Source organism: Urocampus carinirostris, chromosome 5 (assembly GCF_059441175.1).
Source record: "Urocampus carinirostris isolate Australia breed hairy pipefish chromosome 5, RoL_Ucar_1.0, whole genome shotgun sequence".
Classification (NCBI taxonomy): Eukaryota; Metazoa; Chordata; class Actinopteri; order Syngnathiformes; family Syngnathidae; genus Urocampus; species Urocampus carinirostris.
The window spans coordinates 34,219,327-34,242,970 of NC_142353.1; the positions used below are offsets into that span (position 1 = coordinate 34,219,327).

General features: G+C 40.2%; 2 protein-coding genes across 2 annotated transcripts; one reads left to right on the forward strand and one right to left on the reverse strand.

The window, feature by feature from the left end:
- The first annotated feature begins 102 nt into the window (after positions 1 to 102).
- On the forward strand, positions 103 to 10,080 carry ugt2b6 (UDP glucuronosyltransferase 2 family, polypeptide B6). The gene is made up of 6 exons (XM_088336541.1): positions 103 to 863; positions 2,574 to 2,722; positions 3,832 to 3,963; positions 7,976 to 8,063; positions 8,129 to 8,348; positions 9,445 to 10,080. Exons 1-6 carry the CDS (start codon positions 140 to 142, stop codon positions 9,725 to 9,727), a joined length of 1,596 nt encoding a protein of 531 aa, XP_088192667.1. The 5' UTR covers positions 103 to 139; the 3' UTR covers positions 9,728 to 10,080.
- Positions 9,805 to 23,444, reverse strand: LOC148366116 (uncharacterized). The gene is made up of 16 exons (XM_088336542.1): positions 23,250 to 23,444; positions 18,743 to 19,746; positions 18,194 to 18,304; positions 17,114 to 17,384; positions 15,511 to 15,812; positions 14,358 to 14,498; positions 14,166 to 14,280; positions 14,019 to 14,087; positions 13,810 to 13,947; positions 13,606 to 13,719; positions 11,865 to 11,938; positions 11,694 to 11,798; positions 11,496 to 11,611; positions 11,292 to 11,430; positions 10,394 to 10,514; positions 9,805 to 10,290 (listed from the first exon to the last, which is right to left on the reverse strand). Exons 1-16 carry the CDS (start codon positions 23,401 to 23,403, stop codon positions 10,205 to 10,207), a joined length of 3,060 nt encoding a protein of 1,019 aa, XP_088192668.1. The 5' UTR covers positions 23,404 to 23,444; the 3' UTR covers positions 9,805 to 10,204.
- Positions 23,445 to 23,644: the final 200 nt, after the last annotated feature.

Below are 23,644 nucleotides of genomic sequence, written 5' to 3' on the forward strand. Positions count from 1 at the left end.
AAGGTAATCAACTTTTACCTTCTAAGAGTCCACCAATAAGGCAGAGTTCAGCTGTATCTAGTAAATGATTGACTTTCTACGAGGCGCTCGTGTAAAAGGCATTGCAGGGGTGACGCCAACTTTACACACTGCCCTGACAATGACGGGCACGAAAATCTCCCTTTGCGCCCTCCTGCTGTTGCTCGGTGTTGCACCGGGCGTCGAGGGTGGGCGCGTTTTGGTGTGGTACACCGAGGCCAGCCACTGGATCAACATGAAGCCCGTGCTGGAAGCTCTCGTGGATCGCGGGCACGCCGTGAGCGTCCTACTTCCAAGCGCTTCGCTTTTCATGAAGGCCAACGAACAATCCCGCTTCGACTACTTGCCCTTCAACGTCTCCGTCTCCCTGGAGGAGATGGAGCGCTTCATGGATGACTTTCTCGCCTTTTCCATTTACGAAATCGACCACATGAACTACTTTCAGCTCTACGTCAAATTCTTGGCCTTGATGAAGCAGGACTTGCAGTACACATTGAAATATCTGGACGGCGTGGTGAAGTCGGACGCCGTCATGGCCAAGCTGAAGAAGGGAAATTACGACCTTCTCCTAGCGGACCCTATTTATGCGGGCAGCGACCTGGTGGCCGACATACTGGGTATTCCTCTGATCTACACGCTGCGATTCACCATGGTGTTCAACTATGAGCGCTACTGTGGCCAGCTACCTTCCCCGCCATCTTTCGTGCCCGCCGTCATGAGCAAGTTAACGGACAAGATGACCTTCACAGAGAGAGTGTGGAACTTCCTCTTCTATGCCTTCAATGACGTCATGATTGAAATAGCCCTTTGGTCACTGATGGATCAATACTACACAGAGTTCAAGGGTGAGTGGTTGGCTCCTTCATCTCAAATTTGACTGCATATATTAAAATGTTTTAAGTCATTTAATGACCATAAATTCTGGAACACCTGATTAAACTGCATGTTCAAATTTGAAGGTGAAGTGCCTCGTTTGAGTTGTACTTAAAGCCCAAATTAGTTCAAAGAGCCCTTATATTTTTTCCCTATATTTTTGCGCCTATCTGCTAGAATCTTATTTTTAGCAAAGCTGTTGGGGGGTTGAGGTTATTGGAGAGGGATTTTATGCTATTCAGCACAGTTCCGCAGGTTCGAGAGCGTTCTCCATCCGGGCACCGGTGTTGTGGAATGCTCTTCCCCCTGAGATCCGATCTGCAACCTCAGTGGAAATGTTTAAATCTAAGCTTAAAACTCACTTCTACTCTATAGCATATGAATAACCTAAACTACTTATGTGTAATAACCTGTGAAGCTCTTTGAGACTCTTTGCGATTAAGGGCTATACAAATTAAAATGACTTGACTTGACAGTTTTTTTGTGCAGCATGAAAATGTTGAAAGTAAGAAAAGGCCTGTTTCAGGTACAATCCAAACACCAACCCAAACCCCCAAAAGATGAAAAAATTAACGTTTACTCAAGTGCATCTAAGAAATGTATGTACTTGCACATGCAACAAAAGAATCTTGCCACAGGCTGCAATGATGACACCAGCCAGAAGATGGCGTCAGCGAATTTGAAAGTTCCAAATTCCATACAGGATGAAAACAAAACTCAGTTTGGTTTCTGTACAAGCCACACCGGATTTTAAAATGCAGGACTAGATAAACGTAAAAAAATAAATCATTCACGTTTATTTCTTACATTTTAAACCCAGCGCACACCTGGCACCAACTGTATGGAGAATTTGGCATTGGTGCATTTGGCTGCAGAACGCCAACGGTGCATACCTGAAGCCGCATGTGTTTGTCACAAGCCAGAAACGGAGACAGGACCCAGTAGCGATGGTTTACTCAGTTTTATTGCTAAAGAGAGAGAGCAGTGCTTGCTTCCATGATCCGATGATTGATGGACACAGGTAGCAGGTGGCTAGAACGCGGAAGTGGCACTTCCGTGTCGAGCGAGGATAATCGTAGGCGGCAGGAATACTGGTCACTAGCCGAGACGGGAGAGCAAGGGCAGTATCGAGTCCAGAAAAGAGGTTGGCAACAGATATCAGGCCGGAAACAGGGCAAAACAGGTCGATGCTCGGAACAGGGCAGAAACGGGTCCAGAAACAGGTGCCGACCTGTATTAGGTATCAGGCAGATGAAAACAGGGCAGGAAAATGTTGGAAGGTATGAGCTTGCCTAGCTGGGAGCATAGGTTCGCAAACGGTCTGACGCCGGTAACAAGGAGCCGGGGGGTTTAAAAAGTGGCAAGGAGCCAATCAGCGACCAGGGCTGTTGGCGCCGAATCAACAATCATGACAAGTGTTGGGGAAAAGAGCAGCTTGCCGTTTTCCTCTGTGCCATGCACACTTGAGGAATTTGGGGAGCGAGTGTGCACCTCACCAAATTTAAAGCCGCAGTGTTTAAAGCAAAAAAGGAGCAGCTTGTAGTACGTAATATTCATTAACAGGATTGTAATAGCAGCCCTACGGCTCATTGGAGGCATTCTGTGAATACCCTGTTTTCAGCGACAAATCATTTTTACTTGAAATAACATCTTTGTTTCATCCCTTACATATTTTTTACCAGGCACGCCTACCAGTGCCTGTGAGCTAGTGGGCAAGGCAGACATCTGGCTGATAAGAACTTACTGGGATTTTGATTATCCTCGTCCTTTCCTGCCTAACTTCAAGTATGTTGGCGGGATCCATTGCAGACCTGCCAAACCTTTGCCTGCAGTAGGTCAAAATTATCATTTTTTTTAACTAGTCTGGAACCACTTGAACATCTGAAACTGACTAAAAAATGTGCCCAGAAATCTCTTAAAGATTAAGGTCGAACCTTTTCCAAATGCGTTGTTTATCGTTATAGCCTGGATCAACAGAAATACAAATCTACTGCTGATGTTTAATTTGACATGAATGGCAACCTTTAGGACAAATGAACCAAATCCATAAAAAAAAAGAAAACAAAGTTGTGATCTAATTATTTTGTTCTCAAATGATGGGAACTTTAATGAACTTCAGGATGCATATAAATTAAGTTCAAAAAGAGAAATCCATATAATTTCTGAAAAAAATGTGTTGTACATAAAAGATACGTTTTACTCATAAATATATTCATTTCTAAATACAGGTTTATAATTGTTTTTTTAAGATAATACTTACACAATAAATACAGTCACCACCCCAAAATATTATCAGTCTCATAGGCAAGTACCAATTTAGGTATTATTTTTTCCCCCAATCTAAGAGATTATTGAATAATTATTACAACCAAAGTAATCTAAAATGACAGACTTAAATCTATATCGATTGATTAAATTAAATGATTTAATTAGTTTATACGTAGCATATGCAAGATATAAGCTCATTTTTCAGACAGCCTATTTTTAACATAAGGAAAATAATTATTTTTAGTTATTATTTTTCATGTTTTCCATTAAAAAAAAGCAAGCTAAAATTGTTGGAAAAACTGAAAATGATCTTTTAAGGATTTTTGGGAAGTGAAAGAGTTACAATAAATAGTAATACATACAGTATAGTTAAACATGTATCAAAGATGTATTATATTTTTGCCACACAGTAGATATTTATCAACTCAATGTTCAAGAATCCAATCTTTTTTAAAGCCCCAGCATAAATACATTTGGTTCAGGGTATGTGGCTGATTTTTTTTTAATGGGGCATGTCACTCAAAAAAGGTGGAAAACCACTCATCTAATTCATCCAATGTTTTGATGTACCTTTAAATATGTTAAAGGGACAATTCCATTATTTCCAACTGAATACGTTTTACGTTTGACCTTTGAGGTTCCGCTGTTTTCATGTTTTCTTCTTGTGTTCAGGACATAGAGGAGTTTGTGCAAAGTTCAGCTGATGACGGCATTGTGGTTTTCACTCTGGGATCTATGGTCAAAAACGTCAGCAATGAGCAGGCAAACATGATCGCAGCAGGCCTTGCTCAGATCCCCCAAAAGGTTGGACTTACCGTATTTTCCGCACTATAAGGCGCACCTAAAAGTCTTAATTTTTTTCAAAAGCTGACCATGCGCCTTATAATACAGTGCGCCTTATATATGGATCAATATTAAGTCGCAAAGTCTTGCAACTAATGCAAGCAGCCGCCGACTAGATTTTCCCCCGAACGCGAAGTAGTATGCTGGGATTTATATACCGGCATTTCATTGGCTAACCAATGTGTCAATCATCATTTGAATCGATCACTATTGGCTAAAGTTATTCGGAGGTAAAGGGGGCGGATCCTTTTTATCATTTACAGGCTCGCATAGGCTAAAGGGACAAAACAAAGCCTGCAATTGGCTGAAAAAGATGAATGTGAATAGCAAGTTGGGTTGACGGCATAGAGAAAACAGTATTTTACTATTCTGTACTGTATTTGTAAATATTTTACTCTCCTGGATTTACTACACTCACGGATATAAGAGGACCATGGTTGCACATTATTATTGAACACAACGACTTCGGTGAGCTACTCCGGCTATATATTTTCCCAGTATCTTGTTTCAGAGTGATATCGATGTTTCTGTGATGGGTCTTTTTTTAAATTAAACTCAATTCCAAGTGTTTATTGTCATATGCACAGTAAAGTTGCGAGCGAAAAAGAAAATAGAAATTAAGGAATGGTTGGCATTTCTTGAATCCCAAGACTTTAACCTTCAGAATGATATTTGGAACGATGCATTTGAGTGACATCGTACGGACACCGCATCCGCACGTGTCTACGACACGTATTTGCTTCTTTGCAAGCTTTCGGAATGTCAAGGGGGTAATAAGTTTGACTGAACTATCTGACTGTTTTTGCATATTTACCACTGACAAACCAATTTTAAAATCACACAGACAATCCCAGGGAGTTCAAAATGCAATTTTGCATCAGCCCAGAAAAGGTAATTGCCCCCTGAACCTAATAGCGAGTTGGGCCAACTTTGCCAGCGATAACAAAAAGAGATGTTTACGATAATTGGCAATGAGACTTTCACAAAGCTGTGGAGGACTGTTTGCCCACTCTCCTTTGCAAAATTGTTTAAAATCCCCCATATTGTAGGATTTTTTTTTTTAGCATAAACTGCCCGTTTAAGGGCACACCACAGATCTCAATTAGATTTTAATCCAGATTTTGAATTGGCCCCTATGGAACCTTCATTTTTGTTTTTGGAGCCGTTCAGAGTTGTACTTGCTGGTGTGTTTCGGATAATTCTCCCGCTAAATGATTCAAAGCACTTGAGTTTAAGGGCAACAACTGATGGCCGGACGTTCTCCTTCAGGAGAAACATATGTAGCATGTGCAAGATATAATTTAGGTTAATTAATTAATCAATTAGCATCATTGAACACCAGAATTCATTATTCCTTCAACCACAGCAAGTTGTCCTAGTCCTGAGGCAGCAAAGCAGCCCAAGACCAACATACTGCCACCACCATGCTTTACTGTAGGAATCATGTTCATTTTATCAATTGCCGTGCCCTGATTATGTTAGATGTATCAGGCTGCACACATTCCAAAAACTTGAATTTTTGACTCAGTCCAGAGAATGTTTCTCCAGACATCTTGAGGATAATCAAGATGCTTTTTGGCAAATGTGAGACAACAGCAGAGGTCTCCCATGGATGCTATTTTTGGCCAGTGTCTTACTCATAGTATAAATACAGTCATAAACACTGACCTTAACTGAGGCCAGTGAGGCCTGGAGTTCCTTGTTTTTTTTTTTTAGGTACTTTTGTAACCTCCTGGATGAGTACCGTAAATTCCGGACTATAGAGCGCACCTGATTATAAGCCGCACCTACCACATTTTAGGAGGAATACCGATTTTTTACTTACACAAGCCGCACCTGTATATAAGCCGCATGCGCCCACATTAAAAAAAAATGTAACACAAACACAATATTAACCCAGGCCCGACTTTAAGTACCGCAATTGTAACTGTATATTCTTCACTTTAAGTGCACAGTCCAAAAATCACAGCCGGCAAAATAAATGGAAAATGATACCGGTACTTAAGGTTTGATGCAGACCGGCGGAGTCCGGGTCCCGTTGAAAGTAATCCAAAGAAAAAATTGTATATTTACAAAGGTAAGGGTGGGAAAAATATATATCCTCTATTGTCCGCCGTGTCAACAAACACTCACCTTTACCGGTCCCCACTTCCCATCAGCCCACGTTTGTTACGTCCCTTCTTTTTAATTCGCCCGTCCAAAACATATCAGAATAAGTGTCCAAAATAAATACAAATAAATACATTACAAAAATATACAGTTGCAAATACATATTATACATGCTTACACATGTTTACAAAGAAAGACGGTACACAGAGAGAGTTTTCAAAGCTTTAATAATAATAATATAATTTTCATCCGGGCAGTTAATAGTAGCAACACGCTAGCAACACGCTCGCAACACAGTAAACCGGTCTGTTAAAAAAACTTACCGTACTCGTAAAAATCACGGTAAACCGTCCTCATCTTCCTCGTTAGAACTGAAGCCATCAAAGTCGTCTTCCTCAGTGTCGGAAAGAAACAGTGTCATATAGACGTCGTCCCACGCTCCCATCCACTCCTGATTCTGTGCCCTCCTCTCCGACCGGCTTTTCGGAACCCGTCGGTGATGGTGGATTTTTTGATGCTGCCCCACGCTGTCAGGATCCACTGGCAGACTTGCGAAAAAGATGCCTTTCGCATGCGGCCAGTTTTAGTGAAAGATTTCTCGCCGCTAGTCAAGCCAAGAAGTTGCAGTCTTCCTCGGTGCATATATTCCACCGGTCTAAATCTTACCTTTTGTACTCGAGCGCCGCTGGCGGCCGTTAGAAAAAGTACATAAATTGGCCGCATCAGTGAATAAGCCGCAGGGTTGAAAGTTTGGGGAAAAAGTAGCAGCTTATAGTCCGGAATTTACGGTAGTCGTCACATTCTTGGATTAATCTTAGTTGGTCGACCACTCCAAGGAAGGTGTGCTACTGTTTTCCCTATTTGTGGATAATGGCTCTGACAGTGGTTAGCAGGAGCTTTACAGCCTTGGAAAAGGCTTTGTGACTTTGTATGGACTGATGTATTTCAATCACATTTTTTCTCATTTCTTTTGGCCTTTTTTTTTTTTTTACATCATGGCAAGTCGATTGTGTTCTCGAGATTTTGTAGCCTACTTCACTTGTCTAACAGATTCAATTTAAATGATTTCTTGATTCAACAAAGGCGGACTGAATCAAAATGGTGGTTAGTCACAATTACTTTGTGATTTAACAAGGGAGCGCAGTTACTTTTTCACATAGGACCAGACAGGCCTAAAATTTGTTGTGCCTTAATAAACGGACTTAACATTTCAACTGCATTTTGAACTTCCTTAAATTGTCTCTGCGCAGGGTTGGGTAGAGTTACTTTAACTGGATTACTTTCAATTACTTTTGGATTACCCCAATACCAAAAATGCTAATAAAAGACAAAAGACACTAAATATGAATAAAATTACTAAATTTTGTGCAGGCTTGGGGAGTAACGGAATACATGGAACGGCAAAAATGATGTCGGCAAGCTGTTTGGATTTATTTTCATTTTGTTTCGATCGCATTTTATGTTAGTTTTGCCGGAGATCAAAGCCAGGAGAGAAAGCTTACCACGTGTTGTGAGTCATCATTTGATTTATATTGTTTTTTTGTCTTTTATTACCATATTTGGTATTGGAGTAATCCAAATCTAATTGACAGTAATCCAGTTAAAGTAACCCTACCCAACCCTGTCTCTGCGTTATATTAAAATTGGTTTGATGATCTGAAACCGTTGTGAAATATGCAAAAAACAGAATTTAGGAGGGGGGCAAATACTTTTAACACGGCACTGTATCTGATGGCCTTATATAGGCAATTAAATGTTGTTTAGAGGACAATTTTTTTTTTTTTTTGTGAAATTTAATCTATTTCATAAACAGTTTATCTAATTTGCCAAATTCGATATTATGTATTTTAATTGTTGTTTCTAGGTGCTCTGGCGTTACAGTGGTGAAAAACCAGCAACGTTGGGATCCAACACGAGACTATACGATTGGATCCCACAGAATGACCTGCTTGGTAAGTTACAATAATAAGTGCTTAGTTTTAGGCAAATTATTTGATTTTCACATTGACGCTTCAAGGTCATCCCAAGACAAGAGCCTTCATCACTCACGGCGGCACCAACGGCATTTATGAAGCCATCTACCATGGAGTGCCCATGGTGGGAATCCCCATGTTTGCTGACCAGCCTGACAACATGGTGCACATGAAAGCTAAGGGTGCTGCAGTCACCGTAGACTTTAACTTCATGTCTTCAGAGGACCTCCGCAACGCCATCATGACTGTCATTAATGACAAGTCGTAAGTTTTTTTTTGTTTTGTTTTTTAACTGCAACAGGTTTTCTGTGTTGACGCAGGGAAAAGATTACTTTAGTTTATGGTTGTGTAGTGCCATGTATTTTTTCTGTTGTTTTTAAAATGTAATCTCACATTTTTTTCCTTTGGCATTGTAGCAGTCAGGGTTGGGTAGGGTTACTTTAACTGGATTACTTTCAATTACTTTTGGGTTACTCCAATACCAAATATGCTAATAAAAGACAAAAGACACTAAATATTAATAAAATGACAAAATTTTGTGTAGGCTTGGGGAGTAACGGAATACATGGAACGGCAAAAATGATGTTGGCAAGATGTTTGGATTTATTTTAATTTTGTTTCTGTCGCATTTTATGTTAGTTTTGCCGGAGATCAAAGCCAGGAGAGAAAGCTTACCACGTGTTGTGAGGCATCATTTTATTCATATTTAGTTTCTTTTGTCTTTTATTAGCATATTTGGTATTGGAGTAGTCCAAAAGTAATGAAAGTAATCTAGTTAAAGTAACCCTACCCAACCCTGGTAGCAGTGAATGTCTTAAATTTTGAAATTATCACCAATCAATATTATTTGGGTTCCCTTTGGCGTCACGATGCCAGGGGTCGCGAACCTTTTAGACCCAAATAGCTATAAAAGCAAAAACATTTTGATCTTTTGGGGAGAGAGCCACACCATATTCTTTAAGACAAAATTGCAAACCCTTTGCGAGACTAAAACTAATTCTTCAGCGCATCTACTTTCACTGTGCAGAACCAAAAATGAAATTGTCAATGGTTTATTTTTCATTTATGAATCTACAAAATAATTGTTTTGTAGTAGCCCTATTTGCAGTGCAACAATAGAGATTGGCCAACTCAAATGCATAGACATAATAGCATGCAAAATATTGACTTAAGTGTAGAATCTAACATGGTAAAATCCCTCATCTACAGGTACAAGAAATATGCTGTGAGTTTGTCTGGGTTTACTCAGATGCAAAGACATAAGCCCATTTGCTCCAAAATCCTTTACTTGGTTGTTCATTTCCACGTTTGATGGCAACAGTGAACAAGCTAACCTGTTAACGAATATTCTCATCTGCAGGTACAAGGAAAATGCCATGCGACTGTCCGTAATCCATCACGACAGACCGCTGAGTGCCCTGGACGAGGCTGTATTCTGGATTGAGTTCACAATGAGACATAAAGGTGCCAAACATCTCCGGGTCCAAGCTCATGAGCTCACCTGGTACCAGTACCACAGCCTGGACGTTGCTGGTTTCTTCCTTGCAGTCGTGCTTCTGTTCATGTTCCTTTTAGTTCTGACGTGCCGTTACTCTTTGCGTAAATGCTGCGGCTCAAAGAGGACAAAGAAGAAAGCTGAGTGACAAAAAAATGGGGGATTTGGTCCGGTGACTTTGTATTATTTATGCACAATGGGGAGCAAGACAACTGATGCGAGAACTGTTTTAAGAAATAAGCCTTTATTCTTGGCATTTGGAAATGCACACATTAGCAATGTTGTCAGCAAGTTGATAGAGAAATGCATTGACAGTATGTTAATGACTTATGGTATTGTAACACTAATGCTTAATATGGTTAAAATAACTATGGTGTAGCATCTGGTTCTCATGCAGAATGAGTAATCTTTATTGAACTACACCAGAATTGAATTATCATTACATCACCTGAGCTCATTAAAAGCAGTCACTTCATTGGCTGAATTAGAATGAAAACAAGACACATTGTACCATAGTTTTCTTTTTACTAAACAGATATTCATTTCCCCCAGACTAGAGGTTTCCACTCAATGCATTTTTATGGTTTATGAGCACACAAACAATATTAAGAAATCAATGTCGACACTATTTTTTCACTTTGCCATCTTTGCTCTTCAACAACATGAGTTCCATACAAGCCATCGCATCTTCTGCCGTGTCATGGCCACACACTGGGTGGAACAAGAACATTTTAGACACAGGTAGTCATTTCAACATCAGAATCACTGTGACCCACACACACAAATTCTTTATTGACACGCAAAAGTTCCCCACCAGTTTCTTGAATTATCCTGGTCAAGTGCTCTGCTGTAAGACTGCTTAGACTGAGGCGATGAGGTAGTCCTAAGCGGTGAGGGTACACAGCAGATGTGTCCACCACCGTGCCATGAATCAACTACAAGTTTTAGAGAACATACTATAATGCAACCATAATCACTTGCAAAATTTCCAAATTTAACATGAGACTAATCCATTTTACAAATGCAACCAAATATGCAATTTATTTTTCTGCCCGATTGTGTTTCAAGTACATCATTTCATATTTCCAACATGTAAAATATTTTAAATTAGCATATTATCCAAACTACTGAATATTCATACACACATTCTAATCATTCAACACTATCTACATTTAAATACTTTTTCAGGAATTAAGCTACCAGATGGTCTTGTATACAAGACATCACACATCTTGAGGTACTCTAATAATTACAGCAGTGTGGGAAATATCTATATAAGATAGGGATAAATAGTTATTCTATGCCACATTTTTATTCCCTATTAACATTACCATATCAACACCGGTGGTACTTCTTTGCATTTTGAACATCTGAGGTGGTAAGTAGAAGTCACCAAACTTTTGAAAGACAAAATTTCCCTCATACATCTTTAAATAATATTATTGTTTAACTTTGAGCCCATTTCCAATCCAATAAACAGATCACAATAATTTTACATCCCATTCTTCTTCTCACCTACAAGTTACCAGACTTGGTAAGGACCCTACATGTACAAAACAAAAACTAATTAGTTGTGGTACATATTATTATCCATAATTCATTCGTTTTTTTAAATGATTTATTTCCATAACCTACTTTAATTTATTTTCTTCCAAAGCGTAAAATCTTTTTCCAAAAAATAGAATTTAAAAAAAAAATCTCCTTTGTTTCACCTTCAAGGCACAAAGATCAGTTTCCAAGCCATGCCCAATGAGAATAGTGTCAGTGCTGATGAATTTCAACAAGGTCTTTTGAACCTCAGCAAGGGATGTGTCATTGTCTTCCATATCCTTTGCACTGATGCCTGAAAACCTGCACACAGTTTTTCATCAACAGGCTGCTAAAAAAAATTTTTTTTTAATTTACAAGCTGGTCACCTGGTGTTATAGTCAATAACTTCGTTGCGTGGCTTGACAAACATGTCATAGACAACTCTGAGGCTTGAGTTCACTACAGTCACCCGCGATAACTCCAGCCCATTGATAGTGTAACACTGACAACACATAGCACACATTAACTTCGCATTATTCTGTTCACCCCCCACTTTAAACAAAATTGAAAGAAATTAACATCACCATTTCACAATCCAGCGCATAAATTCCAGGGCAACTGCCATCTCCACAACTCCTAGGCTCAGTTACCACAAATCCATCCATGGGGAGTAAATCATGCACATGCAACTATTGTGGACAAGACACAGCTTAATAAAAGCAGGCCCCCAAATCTTGTGTCAGCAGGTATTTCACCTTAAAGGTTTGACAACCCGGTGCACCCATGACTCCCTGGCAGCAGCTGTAGCGAGTTTCCACACCACCTGGCACTGAGATGGTTAGGAATAGAAGTGTCATACTTTAGAATGTGGACGACTAGTAAATATCATGAGTATGGTGACTTTTGAATGGAGTACTTATTTAGAATAATGTGGCAGCACCTGAGGAGTTATTGGATATGTTTTAGAATGATGCACGGTATACCATATTTTCCGCATTATAAGGCGCACCTAAAAGCCTTTATTTTTGTCAAAAGCTGACCATGCGCCTTATAATACAGTACCCCTTATATATGGATCAATATTAAGTCGCAAAGTCTTGCAACTAAGGCAAGCAGCCGCCGACTCGATTTTCCCCCGAAGGCGAAGTAGTCCGCGGTGTATGCTGGGATTTATATACCGGCGTGTCATTTCCTAACCTATGTGTCAATCATCATTTGAATCGGTCACTATTGGCTAAAGTTATTCGGCGGTAAAGGGGGCAGATCCTTTTTATCATTTACAGGCTCGCATAGGCTAAAGGGGTGAAACAAAGCCTGCAATTGGCCGAAAAAGATGAACGTGAATCACATGTTGGGTTGCACTACGGCATAGAGAAAACATTTTTTTACTATTCTGTATTTGTAAATATTTTACTCTCCTGGATTTACTACACTCACGGTTGTAAGAAGACCATGGGTACGCATCATTATTGAACGTAATAGCTGCAAGAGATTATATTTTCCCGGTATCTTGTTTTAGAACAATCTTAATGTTTCTGTGATGAGTCTATTTTTAAACTAAATTCAATTCAATGTGTTTATTGTCATATGCACAGTAAAGAACCCCATTTCCCTGCACAATAAAATTCTTAATTTGCTGTCCACACAGTGCCAGCAAAAAATAAAATTGGAACTAAGAAATGTTTGGCATTTCTTGAGTCCCAAGACTTTAACCTTCCGAACGATATTTGGAATGATGCATAGTGATTGGTGACATCGTACAGACACTGTTTCCATACATGTCTGAGACACACATTTGCTTCTTTGCAAGCTTTGGGAATGTTAAGGTGGTAATAAGTTTGACTGAACTATCTGACTGTTTTGTTGACATTTCCATTGTAGCGCCTTATGTATGGAAAATATAGGGCCAAAAACTATTTTAGATGTGCGCCCTATAACCCGGTGCGCCTAATCGTGCGGAAAATACGGTACATTAAATAAAGAAAACAATAACCATACTGAACAAAATAAAGCAAGGAAGCTGTTTTTATCCTCTTTTTTAAGAATCTTATCCCATCATGTGTTGCGGATGTGCTAAAACCAATCACAACTTACTATGGGCAGTAGACACCCTAGACTGGTAACCCAGCTTCACCACAGGGCACACAGACAACCTTTTCTACACACACACTAGGGAATATTTTGACTGTTCAATCAACCTGCCGTGCTCGTTTATGGCATGTGCCCCAAGAAAACCCAAAGGCACAGGGAGAACATACCAGTTCCACACAGGCAGTTTGATCGTGAACCTAAATCCTCAGAACTGTGATGTGAAGGTGCTACCGATTCATCCACCATGCCTCGGAATATGTATGGACGGACTGATAATTGTCAGAAGACTTAATATTCCAACTAGCTTAAAGATAAAGGGGAATATAATAGTTGTGTTCTTTATTAGATAATACATTGTACCCTCCCCAAGGTGACACCCCACTTTGACCATCACAGTACTCGTACCTCTGTTCTCCACTCCTTTTCCATAGTGATAGTTGCATTCTTCCGTTCGAGTATGCCTTCCTTCTTTGTTCACAGAGTATGTAGCACCACATCGACAGCAAATCCTTTTCAGGGCTATTCAATCAAGAGGAGGTGAAAGGTTTGCAGAGATGCAGCTCATGTGCACCCACTGGTGATTATATTAGTACATATACTGTCTCTTACGGTCATTATTGCCTTTCTTGTTTGCAGTTCGGACAGCAAAATCATGTTTCTCAGGGTGTTGGAAGGGAAAATTTCTCTCCAAAAGCTGCTTCTTACTCAAAATGTAATCAATCAAGATCTCATACAAAGATGTGTCATCTGCCACAGGAGGCACATTTGTAGTTAAAAGGGAAAATATTTCCAAGATCTATGTAAAGGGATATATGCACCTTTTCCTTTGAGCTGCTTCCAATTTAATTGAATTTTTCCTTTAGCAGTTTTGCTGTTGAAGGTCTCATCTTAGTGAGGGGAGGAAATAAAAAAAAATCTCCCATTAATAAGGGGATCTTTATGGTTTACAATTCACCGACACTTACCTTGATGGGTGACTGAATTCTGCTTCTTTAACCTCTTTAGTGCATTCACAGCCACACTGAAATACTTAAGTTTGTTGACACTGCGATTGTACACACCTTTCTCCTCTTCCAAAGCCTGCAAACCATAAAATGACAACAAAAAAGGTAATCGCGGTCACTTCATGGATCACGGTCTCAACAAAACATGATTACTTTTTTGAAGGCCTCGTCAACGTCGGCACAAGTGTCAAGGAACGCCTCGGTGAACTGGTTGACATAGCGCTGGCGAACATCATGTGGCACTTTGTCTTTGGCGGGCTCGCCTGGATGCTTTCCTTTTCGCCTAGTCACCGGCTATTCATAGAAATATAATTTCAAAATGATGGATTTGTGAGGTTTGTTTAACAAGTAAAAAAAAGTAAAAACAAATAAAATAGCATGTCTAATTCTTGATGGTGTTTACCAGTGTTACAAAGCAAAGTTGCCACGCAATTACAGGGAAAAGTAACATGTTATTGATCAAATTTAACTCTATTATCATTACGCTACTTTTTAAAAGCCGTTTCAATTCATTGACAGTCCCTTCTCCCTAAATGTAGTAAAACACTACCCCCTTTCTGCCAGCAACACAACACTAAACACATCAACAGGTTAAGGCTGGGACATGTATAAAACTAACTTCAAGACAGCTTAATACAGTTACATTACTTCAGTCTCAAGCATAGAGTACACAAACATTTCTCCCTACTGATATTAGTCCAAACATGTACTAAGCATTAAACCAGTATATATTTTATTTTTGTAGTTTTAAAATCAGGTAAGTTTATATGTGCATATTTAGTTGTGAGTCACCAATAGCAAATGGTAGGCTGCGTGTGTGCAGGGGGGCATTGCTTCAACAGTAACAGCCGAGCAAAATGTGAACACAGAATTTACGGTATTTTACTGCCGATTTCAGCGTAAAATTATTTTTTCAATATACCATGCTTTGAGAGAAACAAAAACATCTTTGACATTACCCAAAAATCGAGAAAAATATTTGAGGGGTCTGAAGACAAAATGGATATGGAGAGTCTTAGCTATTGATTTGCAAGTTTAAGATTGCAAAAGCCGAGAAATATGAAGGCTTCACTACTTCCACAGGTTTGTGTACATGTTCTTTCATTTCTGGTGCCCAGCTTCACTAAGAGTGCATATGGTTATTTGTAACTAGTTACTTTGTCTCACGCTACATTATAGTGTCAGTAATCTAGAGTGGAAACACAATTACATTTTAAATAAAGTAACAATTGTGACCAATTACCCTTCTCAGTAAAACAACACCGCTTTTAATACAAGCATTTGGGTTTGTCCCACAAGTTCATACCTGAAGAGTAGTTAGGCTGGGTGCTTTACAGGTAGCGGCTGGAGGCTCGACCACAGAAGACCGAGAAGGTCTTAGTGCAGCGGCGGGGATAATGAGGGGACCGGTAGAGCGATACTTGTGGGATGTTGTGCTCAGAGTTTCGCAAGTGATGCTGCTCAATTGAGATTGATTGATGGGCGTAAGGACGGCTGTGACTGAACTTGAAGTGGAGCCGAGTGGCAGTGTGCCTTGGGGGAGGATCAGGCGCAAGTTGTCACCCACGTTGAGTACAGCAGTACCCAGAGGAATGCAGGTGGTGTATGCTGAAAGGGGGAAGAAGATTAGGTCTAACTACATTAACTCCCATTATTTATAATAGAAGATATACGTAAACACTAGCTATGTTTTAAAATAGTCACGTACAATAAAACTGCAAACATACAGCTCAACACTATTGTTTCCTGAAGATTTGATGGTGATCGTTATAGAGTATCTATAAAAATATCTGAAATGATGTGCACTAGGATTGAGGTCTTGATTTGGGGCTGGCCATTCCAACACCTTAGTTTTAAACCTCTTCATTGCATATTTTTCCTTTGTGTTTAGCATTGTTGTCCTTTTGGAAGGTGACCCTGCGCCACATTCTCAGGTCTCTTGCGGACTCTTAAAGATTTTCTGCCAGAATCGCCCTATCAATCTTCAGAGTCCCTACTGAAGTAAAGCAACCCTAGAGCATGATGCTGCCACCACCATGTTTGACAGCGAGGTGCTTTCAGAGTGATGTGCAGTGTTTCGCACATGCCACACGAAACACTTTGCAATTAGCCCACACCGTTCAATTTGTCTCATCAGACCAGAGCACCTTGTTCTATAGGTTATCCAGGTCTCTCATGTGGCTTCTTGCCGACACCAAATGGGCCTTTTCATGGTATACTTTTTGAAAGAGCTTCCTTCCACTTCGGGCAGATTTTTGCATAGGACAACTCCTAGTGGTCTTGTGCACATATATTCAACTCAGTTTTGTATGCCTGCAGGTCAACCAATGTGAACATGGGCTTTTTGGTTGCTCCATGTTTGGGCCCAACGCTTAGAGGGACAGCCAGGTCTTTGCAAGTTTGCCGTTTTATGCTCTATGCATTTTGATATTATTGCAGTGCTTCAGGTTATGTGTAAATGTTGCGAAATAGTCACATTTCTGCTTTACAACTTTATACTGGAACTGCCTGGTGTTTTTCCTCAAAATTATCTGTTCTCCAGTCTCCATTTTCACAGACCTCTGAGCTATATAAAAGCACCTGCATTTAAACTGAGACTTAATGACACCGTTTGTCATTTAGGGCAACAGTGGATCATTCAAAAGTGGTTAGGGAAATTCTGGCTTCAGTTGGCTGAGCCGAGTGAATGGTGGGGCAATATTTTTTCAACGCCTAATGTTCATATTTTCTGTTGTAAACATAAGATAAAATGTTGAAATCATTTCATTCCACTTTACGGTTGTGTCTCACATGTCGATTCTTTAAAATTATTTTCAGTTTCGTAGCTATTAAGTGTGAAGCCTGAAATGTGACAATGTTCTTGGGGGAAACAATACTTTTTCTAAGCTTGAGATCAGTAAAGTCTTTACTTTTCTGTTGAAGAGCAGGTGAAGCTTTGGCAGTTGTTTCAGGACAAGGAACTGAAGCAGGAGTAGGCACAGGCTTTTTCTCTTGCATCCTTTCTACTTTAGAGAGAAACACCTGACCTCCTTTCAGAGCAGCCGTCAGAGTGGCTGCCGTCCTGTGGACCTGCAGAGTCTTTGGTGTACAGGCATTGAGCAGAGAGCCCACAGTTGGAGTCAATGGTGTTTGCAGCGGAAACAGAACCTGAGGCTGCGGCCTCCTTTTCGCTGCTGAAACCTGTCAAATTGCTTCATTTTTAAATACAAGCATGGAATAAAAAGTTGATGATAGCCTATTACAAGATTGGGGTCAAACCAGATTCTATTTACAATATTTGGGGGGGGTTGTGGTCTTTAATTTTTAATAATTAAATATTTTCTCTTGAACTTTATACAGGGATCAGAATGGAGATTTTCATTTTCAGCTGAAATAGCCAGGGTCCAGGAATAAAGCAGGGCGGAGCAACCCCCCCCCCCCAAGCTCCTGGGTTTTAGGCAATTTACTTGTCCAAAACCATGCTTATATTTATCATTTAAGTAACATTTTTAGAAGATTAAAATAATTTGCCCACATAACTAATTTTTTTTGTAAATACTGCAAGTTCAAATGCAGTTCAGTCCCTGCTGCTTGAGCAGCAATGCGGCCAATTTTTCTAACGGCCGCCAGGGTGCGCCAGAGCAATAAAGGAAAGAGTGAGACAGTCGGATTTTGAATTTGTTTGCTACGCAAGAGAAAAAGTGAAAAAGTCGGAATGCCTTTGGGGTTCAAAAACAGCGGAAATCCGCGGATCCGCGGAAAATTCTGATCCCTGTTTATACACTGATATTTTTTAGACTAGGAATGAGTAAGCAGACATGATCCGTTAGTCAAAAGGACCATTGCTAAAGTTTACATAATTCCGGGTTATTATTCATGTTTATAAATCCCCCCCCTAAAAAAATTCCAAATAAAAGTCATTTTTTGGGCACACCTCAGGAATGACTCCTGGATTTAAATAACAACAGAACACAAGTGGGTGAACAGTTGTCCTGATAAAAACAAAAAACCTCTGCATCTTTGGACTCATGGGCAATCCTCCTCTTTCCCAGCAGTTCTTGGGGTTTGATGGTCACAACGGGAGGTGGTTTGTTGGGTTTTGGCGCATCATTAGGTTCCATCTATCAAAAACCACAACAACTACAAGTTAGTGTTTCTCTTGAGTTTATCCACCCTTTAGTAGACCACCGATGACAGTTGGCTTTAATAATCTTTTGCGGTCAGTCATCTAATGTGGATATGGGCAATTCTATGGACGATTTATGAAGCAATTTACCTTTTAAAAATTAACACGGAGAAAAAGTTACTATTCTTTCTGAGCCTAAATTGACACGGAAACCATCATATTTTGAATGCGGTTGCATGCTGACAATATTTAAGTTCCAGGGCCGGTTTCATTTTTATTTTTTAATGCAACCTGTACAAAAAACTAAGACATTTTTCAGAATTAAGATGAAATCACTTTCTACACAGCATGTGTTTGCACTTGCTCCCAAAGTGTGCTTCTGCGCCGTCTCATGTGTATGCAAGTGTGCCTTAGTTTTAAAAAGCAAACTTACAGAAACCTCCGATTTCTCCTGGCCAGCACCTTTCTGGTCATTAGCCTCCATGAATATGCGATAGCACTCCTCGACAGGATCTGTATCAGACAGCTCTAAAGCCAGTTCATCGATCTCATCGGAGCTGGAACTGATGACAATGACTTCAGAATTGGGTGCTTTGGATGAAAAAGTCTCCTTGGGAAGTGAGACGGTTTCTGATTGAAGTGGATCTCCGTTTAGAGAAGAGTTTGCTGACACCTGGTGGCTGTCTGGTTTAGCGCTCAAGTATTCCTGAGCAGTGTTCTTGAGTGGCTGGCAAGCTGTTTGCAGCATTGATTCAGAGCAACATGAACCCACAGAAACTGGCCGCTTGCCCTTGTCTGAAGACAGAGTTTCATCTTCAAAAGACTCGATTTGACCAACTGTGGAATGGGGACTGTTGCTAGTCAAGTCTTCCACATTCTCAGTGGAGTCGATCACACTCGTCCCTGATTCTTCACTTACTTCTTCCATCTGAGAATCAGGACCACAGTGATCCTGATCCAACTTTGTGTCAGAAGACGCTTCCAAGTCAATTATCAGTTCACCATCATATGGGTCTTGCATTGCAGGAGATAGAAGGCTGGAGGCCGCCACTTTATGGCCAAGTGGCTTTTTTACAACATTTTTCCCAGTTATCAGTTTACTAGACTTGTATGACCCGAATTCAGCAGCGAAATTAGACATGGGGTCGTATTCCAAATCAGTCTTCGGTTTGGAGTGGTCCAGCACGTACTTCTTGGAATCAGAGGGTGCCTTGTTCACACTAGGATGTGCATAAGAACTGATATTAACAGTTGGGGCTTCAGCCTCAGAGTAGAATTCTGCTGCCTGGTAGCCGGAAAGTTTCTTACGTTCCTGTTCTACTTCATATTTGGCTGTTTCAATCTTCTTATTTATAAGCTCAAGTGCTTGAAAAGACTTGTCTTTGGTATAGTCTACAACTTGTGTAGCACAAGTGGACTGTGGGCCATCTTGGTTACCTGTAAAAAAAGGAGAAATATCTGGCAAAATTAGACTATATTGTTATGTCTATTAGTGCATTCTCCAAATGTGTTTCAGCCTGGTTGTCATGGAAATTAAGTTACATATGTGGTCCCTTATTCCACTTTTTTTTTTTTCTCTTTTTTAATGTTTAGGTTTTCCTTCCCCTCATCTAACTTTAAGCTCAGGGGATATTGCAACTACAGTATCTAAATTATGTACTCATGCAGCCCATTAAATCTTAGGCAAGTAATCACTCCCTATAACGTATAATGTTTACCCTATATAGTTTTGCTGCTTTTGATTTCTACCATGGATTGTGATTGGCAACTGTCCTTGAGAGTAGGGATTGGTAAAATCAATAGAAATGTTTACAGGTACAATATGGTTGGATCCTTTAACCACTAGAGTTGTCGGGGCACCTGTGGTTTGTCTTGGGTGGAAACTGGTTGGCTTGGAGAAGATTGGGTGCCACCATGCTGGACTTGCCCATTCTGGAATCGGGGACCTTTCGCGCGTTAGGTGTATGTGCTAACCACAGCACTATGTAAACAATACACAGTTAAAAAAATGATTGGGCCAGTAAAAACAGTTCTGTCCTTTGGCTTCAATGTACAGTTGTAAAAAAATGTACCAATCGATGGATTTTACGTATGACGGGTTATATTTAGAAAACAACAGATGTAAAACGTGAGGGATTACTGTATACAAATTTGAACTGACCAACCAATAAATAGTCCTATTGGCTGCCTTACAGAAGTAACTATGGATCAAAAAAGGAATGGAAATTCCCATCTAATACTGATGAAAACATGTTTTGATTAGAATCCTAATTGTATTTTCTTGCCGAGGGATGGGAATTTTATTTTCTGAATAGTATTAGTGTGGGGTATTTGTCATTCCTGGTGTTTAATAAATGTTTGGTTTGTTTAGTTTGTCAACTGGATATTTGCCTGTTTTCTGTATGCAAGGCTGGTCAAAAAGGTATGTTTAAGATAGCTTAAGTTACAGTATTATTTATTCTGTCCTAGTGTTAAAATATTGATAGAAATAATTAGCAAAGGTAACATGACACATCATAAAAACTTTTCTACTTAATTATACTGGATTTATTTTACATGACAAGAGCCTCATCTTGAGGGAGCTGAAAAAATGTCTGCCATCTTGCTGCTATGGCTACTAAAAACAATTCACGAAAAAAAAACTTGGCAAAATATTTTGAAGAAATATGAAGTGGTTTAGTCACTATGAATCTCCGCAGTTTGTATTCTCGTGCTTTCTAATAAACTTGATTTTTGGTTGCAAATTACAATACAGTGACATCTAGCGGTCAAATACATATAGTCCATTTAAGTTATGCGGCTTTTGTTTTATGGGCACTGATGCAGAAAGCCTAAAGATTAGTCGGCTATTTTTTTGGCATTGAATGGTAGTAGAAACCAGGTAATAACACGTTTTAATTACAACATTTTTGCAGAGGTCGGCTGTCAGGGCCTGAAAGGCCTTCTTTGCTGGCCTAAAATATCTGAATCATGTCCATCCATCAATTATCTGCACCAATTATCTTCAATAGTCGTAGAGTCAGAATTTAGTTATATTTTGTCCAATAAAGCTTATCAAAAAATTCCAAATTGTCAGCTTCCTTTCAATGCTTTTTCCCTTGGTTGTCCTGCTTCCAGATGGTGGCTTTCATATCCAGCCATTTTCTTTTTCACCCGTTACTTCTTGCCAGAGTCTGAAATCTACCCAGAGGCCTTCAGAATCCGTTCTGCAGGCCCTGAAGCTTAGCATTAGTGTTGATATAGCAGTTATGTGTTCAGTCGATCAGATTTTGAGTTGGCGGCTCGAAGGCATAAAGAAACGTCAGCAGTTTCACAAATTATGATTGGTCAGGAAATGGGAATGAAATAACAAAAAAGTGAACCAAAATGTTTTTAAAAATCGGTCCACCGCTTTTGCACCACTAACATTTTCAGCCCAAAATGGACTAAAAACCTATGCTAGAAATAAGACCATACCGGCTTGATTTTCAGCAATGGCGTCAATCTGTATGACAGAGTATTTGAAATCTTCCTGGGGAAAGAAAGGACAGATTTTTTGGGACAAATACAAATGTTTTTGATGAGTAAATGTGGCTATATATTCCTAAATAATACAGCAATTTTTTTTTAGCTTATCATTGACGCTTTGGTACACGAGTTACAGCTGTACTAAATACGTTTATCCATTAAATGTTATTGTAGGTTACTGAAAACTTTGATATGAAATGCATTCGACCACTTAGTTTTTTGTGTGCATCTTACTTGGACTGTTTAAATATGTTAAAGTTGACAAACTTTAATTGTTTTGAAAACCAGAGCACTTTAAAATGAGGAACAATCAGTGATGATGAGTGCCCCCTAAGGGCACAAAAACTAATAAAGGGGGGAAAAAAAAACAACTAGAATACTAGGCATAACAATTCACGAACCACCATACCCATATTAATTAAAAACAAACAAAACCGTTAGAGAAATATACATCTAGATAGTTAGAAAAACTATTTTTTCACATAACAGAATCCCTACCGGGCAGCACGGTGGGGCAGTGGTAAGCGCGTATGCGGTACAGTTCTGAGGTCATGAGATCGAACCTCCTGTGTGGAGTTTGCATGTTCTCCCCATGCTTGCGTGAGTTTCCTCCGGGCACTCCGGTTTCCTCCCACATTCCAAAAAGATGCATTTCAGTTTAATTGGCCGGTCTGAATTGTCCCTTGGTGTGAATGAGCGAGCGAATTGTCCGTCCCTGTGTGCCCTGCGACTGGCTGGCAACCAGTTCAGGGTGTCCCCTGCCTACTGCCCGAAGATAGCTGGGATAGGCTCCAGCACCCCCGCAATCCTACTGAGGATAAGCGTTGCAGATAATGGATGGAATCCCTACCTGTAACACAATACCACCTAGTGGTCAAATATTACACACTGGTGCAGTGGTTAGCGCGTGTGCGGCACAGTTCTAAGGTCTTGGGAACCTCCTGTGTGGGTTCGAATCCAGCTACCGGACTTCCTGTGCGGAGTTGGCATGTTCTCCCTGTGCTTGCGTGGGTTTCCTCCGGGCACTCCGGTTTCCTTCCACATTCCAAAGACATTCATTTCAGGTGGCTTGGCCGGTCCAAATTGTCCCTAGGTGTCAATGCGCGAGTTGTCTGTCCCTGTGTGCCCTGCGATTGGCTGTCAACCGGTTCAGGGTGTCCCCTGCCTACTGCCCGATGATTGCTGGGATGGGCTCCTGCACCCCCACGACCCTACTGAGGATAAGCGGTGCAACTAATGAGATGAGATGGGGCTTTAGGCAAGAATACCAACTACAAGAAGTTACCAAGCCAATTAAATAGGTAATAACATAATTCTATAAGTCATAGAACTAATTAGAAACATAACTATGACTTTTACCAGCTAACTTTAAAAATAATAATAATATTCAGACTAGCTAACGTTAAAGCCCTCACACGTGCCGCCCTCCTCACCTTTTAGCCCATCTAAACGTCGTGACGAAGAAGCCAAGTAGTTCGACAGACGTCGTCCATCTTCGCGATGTTTGTACCAGCAGTGAGGCCGTTCGTAGCAGCGACTAGAGAAAGGGCAGGGAACCCGGGCGAAGAGCCCAGACGACGGGAACATTGTCGCTCGACGCCCGCTGATTATTCACCGGCAGAGACCACCTGTGAGGTTAGATTGACTTATATAGCGACTCGTTGGAAAATGGAAGGCGCTTTGAAAAGAATGAATATATTAAAATCCAACCTGATATTGTTAAAGTTATCCAGTGTCGCTATAATTTGTTTTTATGACAAAAAGTTTTAATTTACAAACACTTGTTTCGGATTATTTGTAGTAAAGCCAGTTTATCAACAGATGGCGC

Coding starts and splice junctions, on each gene's coding strand:
- ugt2b6 (XM_088336541.1), top strand. CDS start 140: ATGACGGGCACGAAAATCTCCCTTTGCGCCCTCCTGCTGTTGCTCGGT. Junction 2,723..3,831: donor CTGCCAAACCTTTGCCTGCA/GTAGGTCAAAAT, acceptor TCTTGTGTTCAG/GACATAGAGGAGTTTGTGCA. Junction 8,349..9,444: donor ACTGTCATTAATGACAAGTC/GTAAGTTTTTTT, acceptor TCTCATCTGCAG/GTACAAGGAAAATGCCATGC.
- LOC148366116 (XM_088336542.1), bottom strand. CDS start 23,403: ATGTTCCCGTCGTCTGGGCTCTTCGCCCGGGTTCCCTGCCCTTTCTCT. Junction 18,305..18,742: donor AGGAGAAATCGGAGGTTTCT/GTAAGTTTGCTT, acceptor GGTTTTTGATAG/ATGGAACCTAATGATGCGCC. Junction 14,088..14,165: donor GAATTCAGTCACCCATCAAG/GTAAGTGTCGGT, acceptor CCCCTCACTAAG/ATGAGACCTTCAACAGCAAA.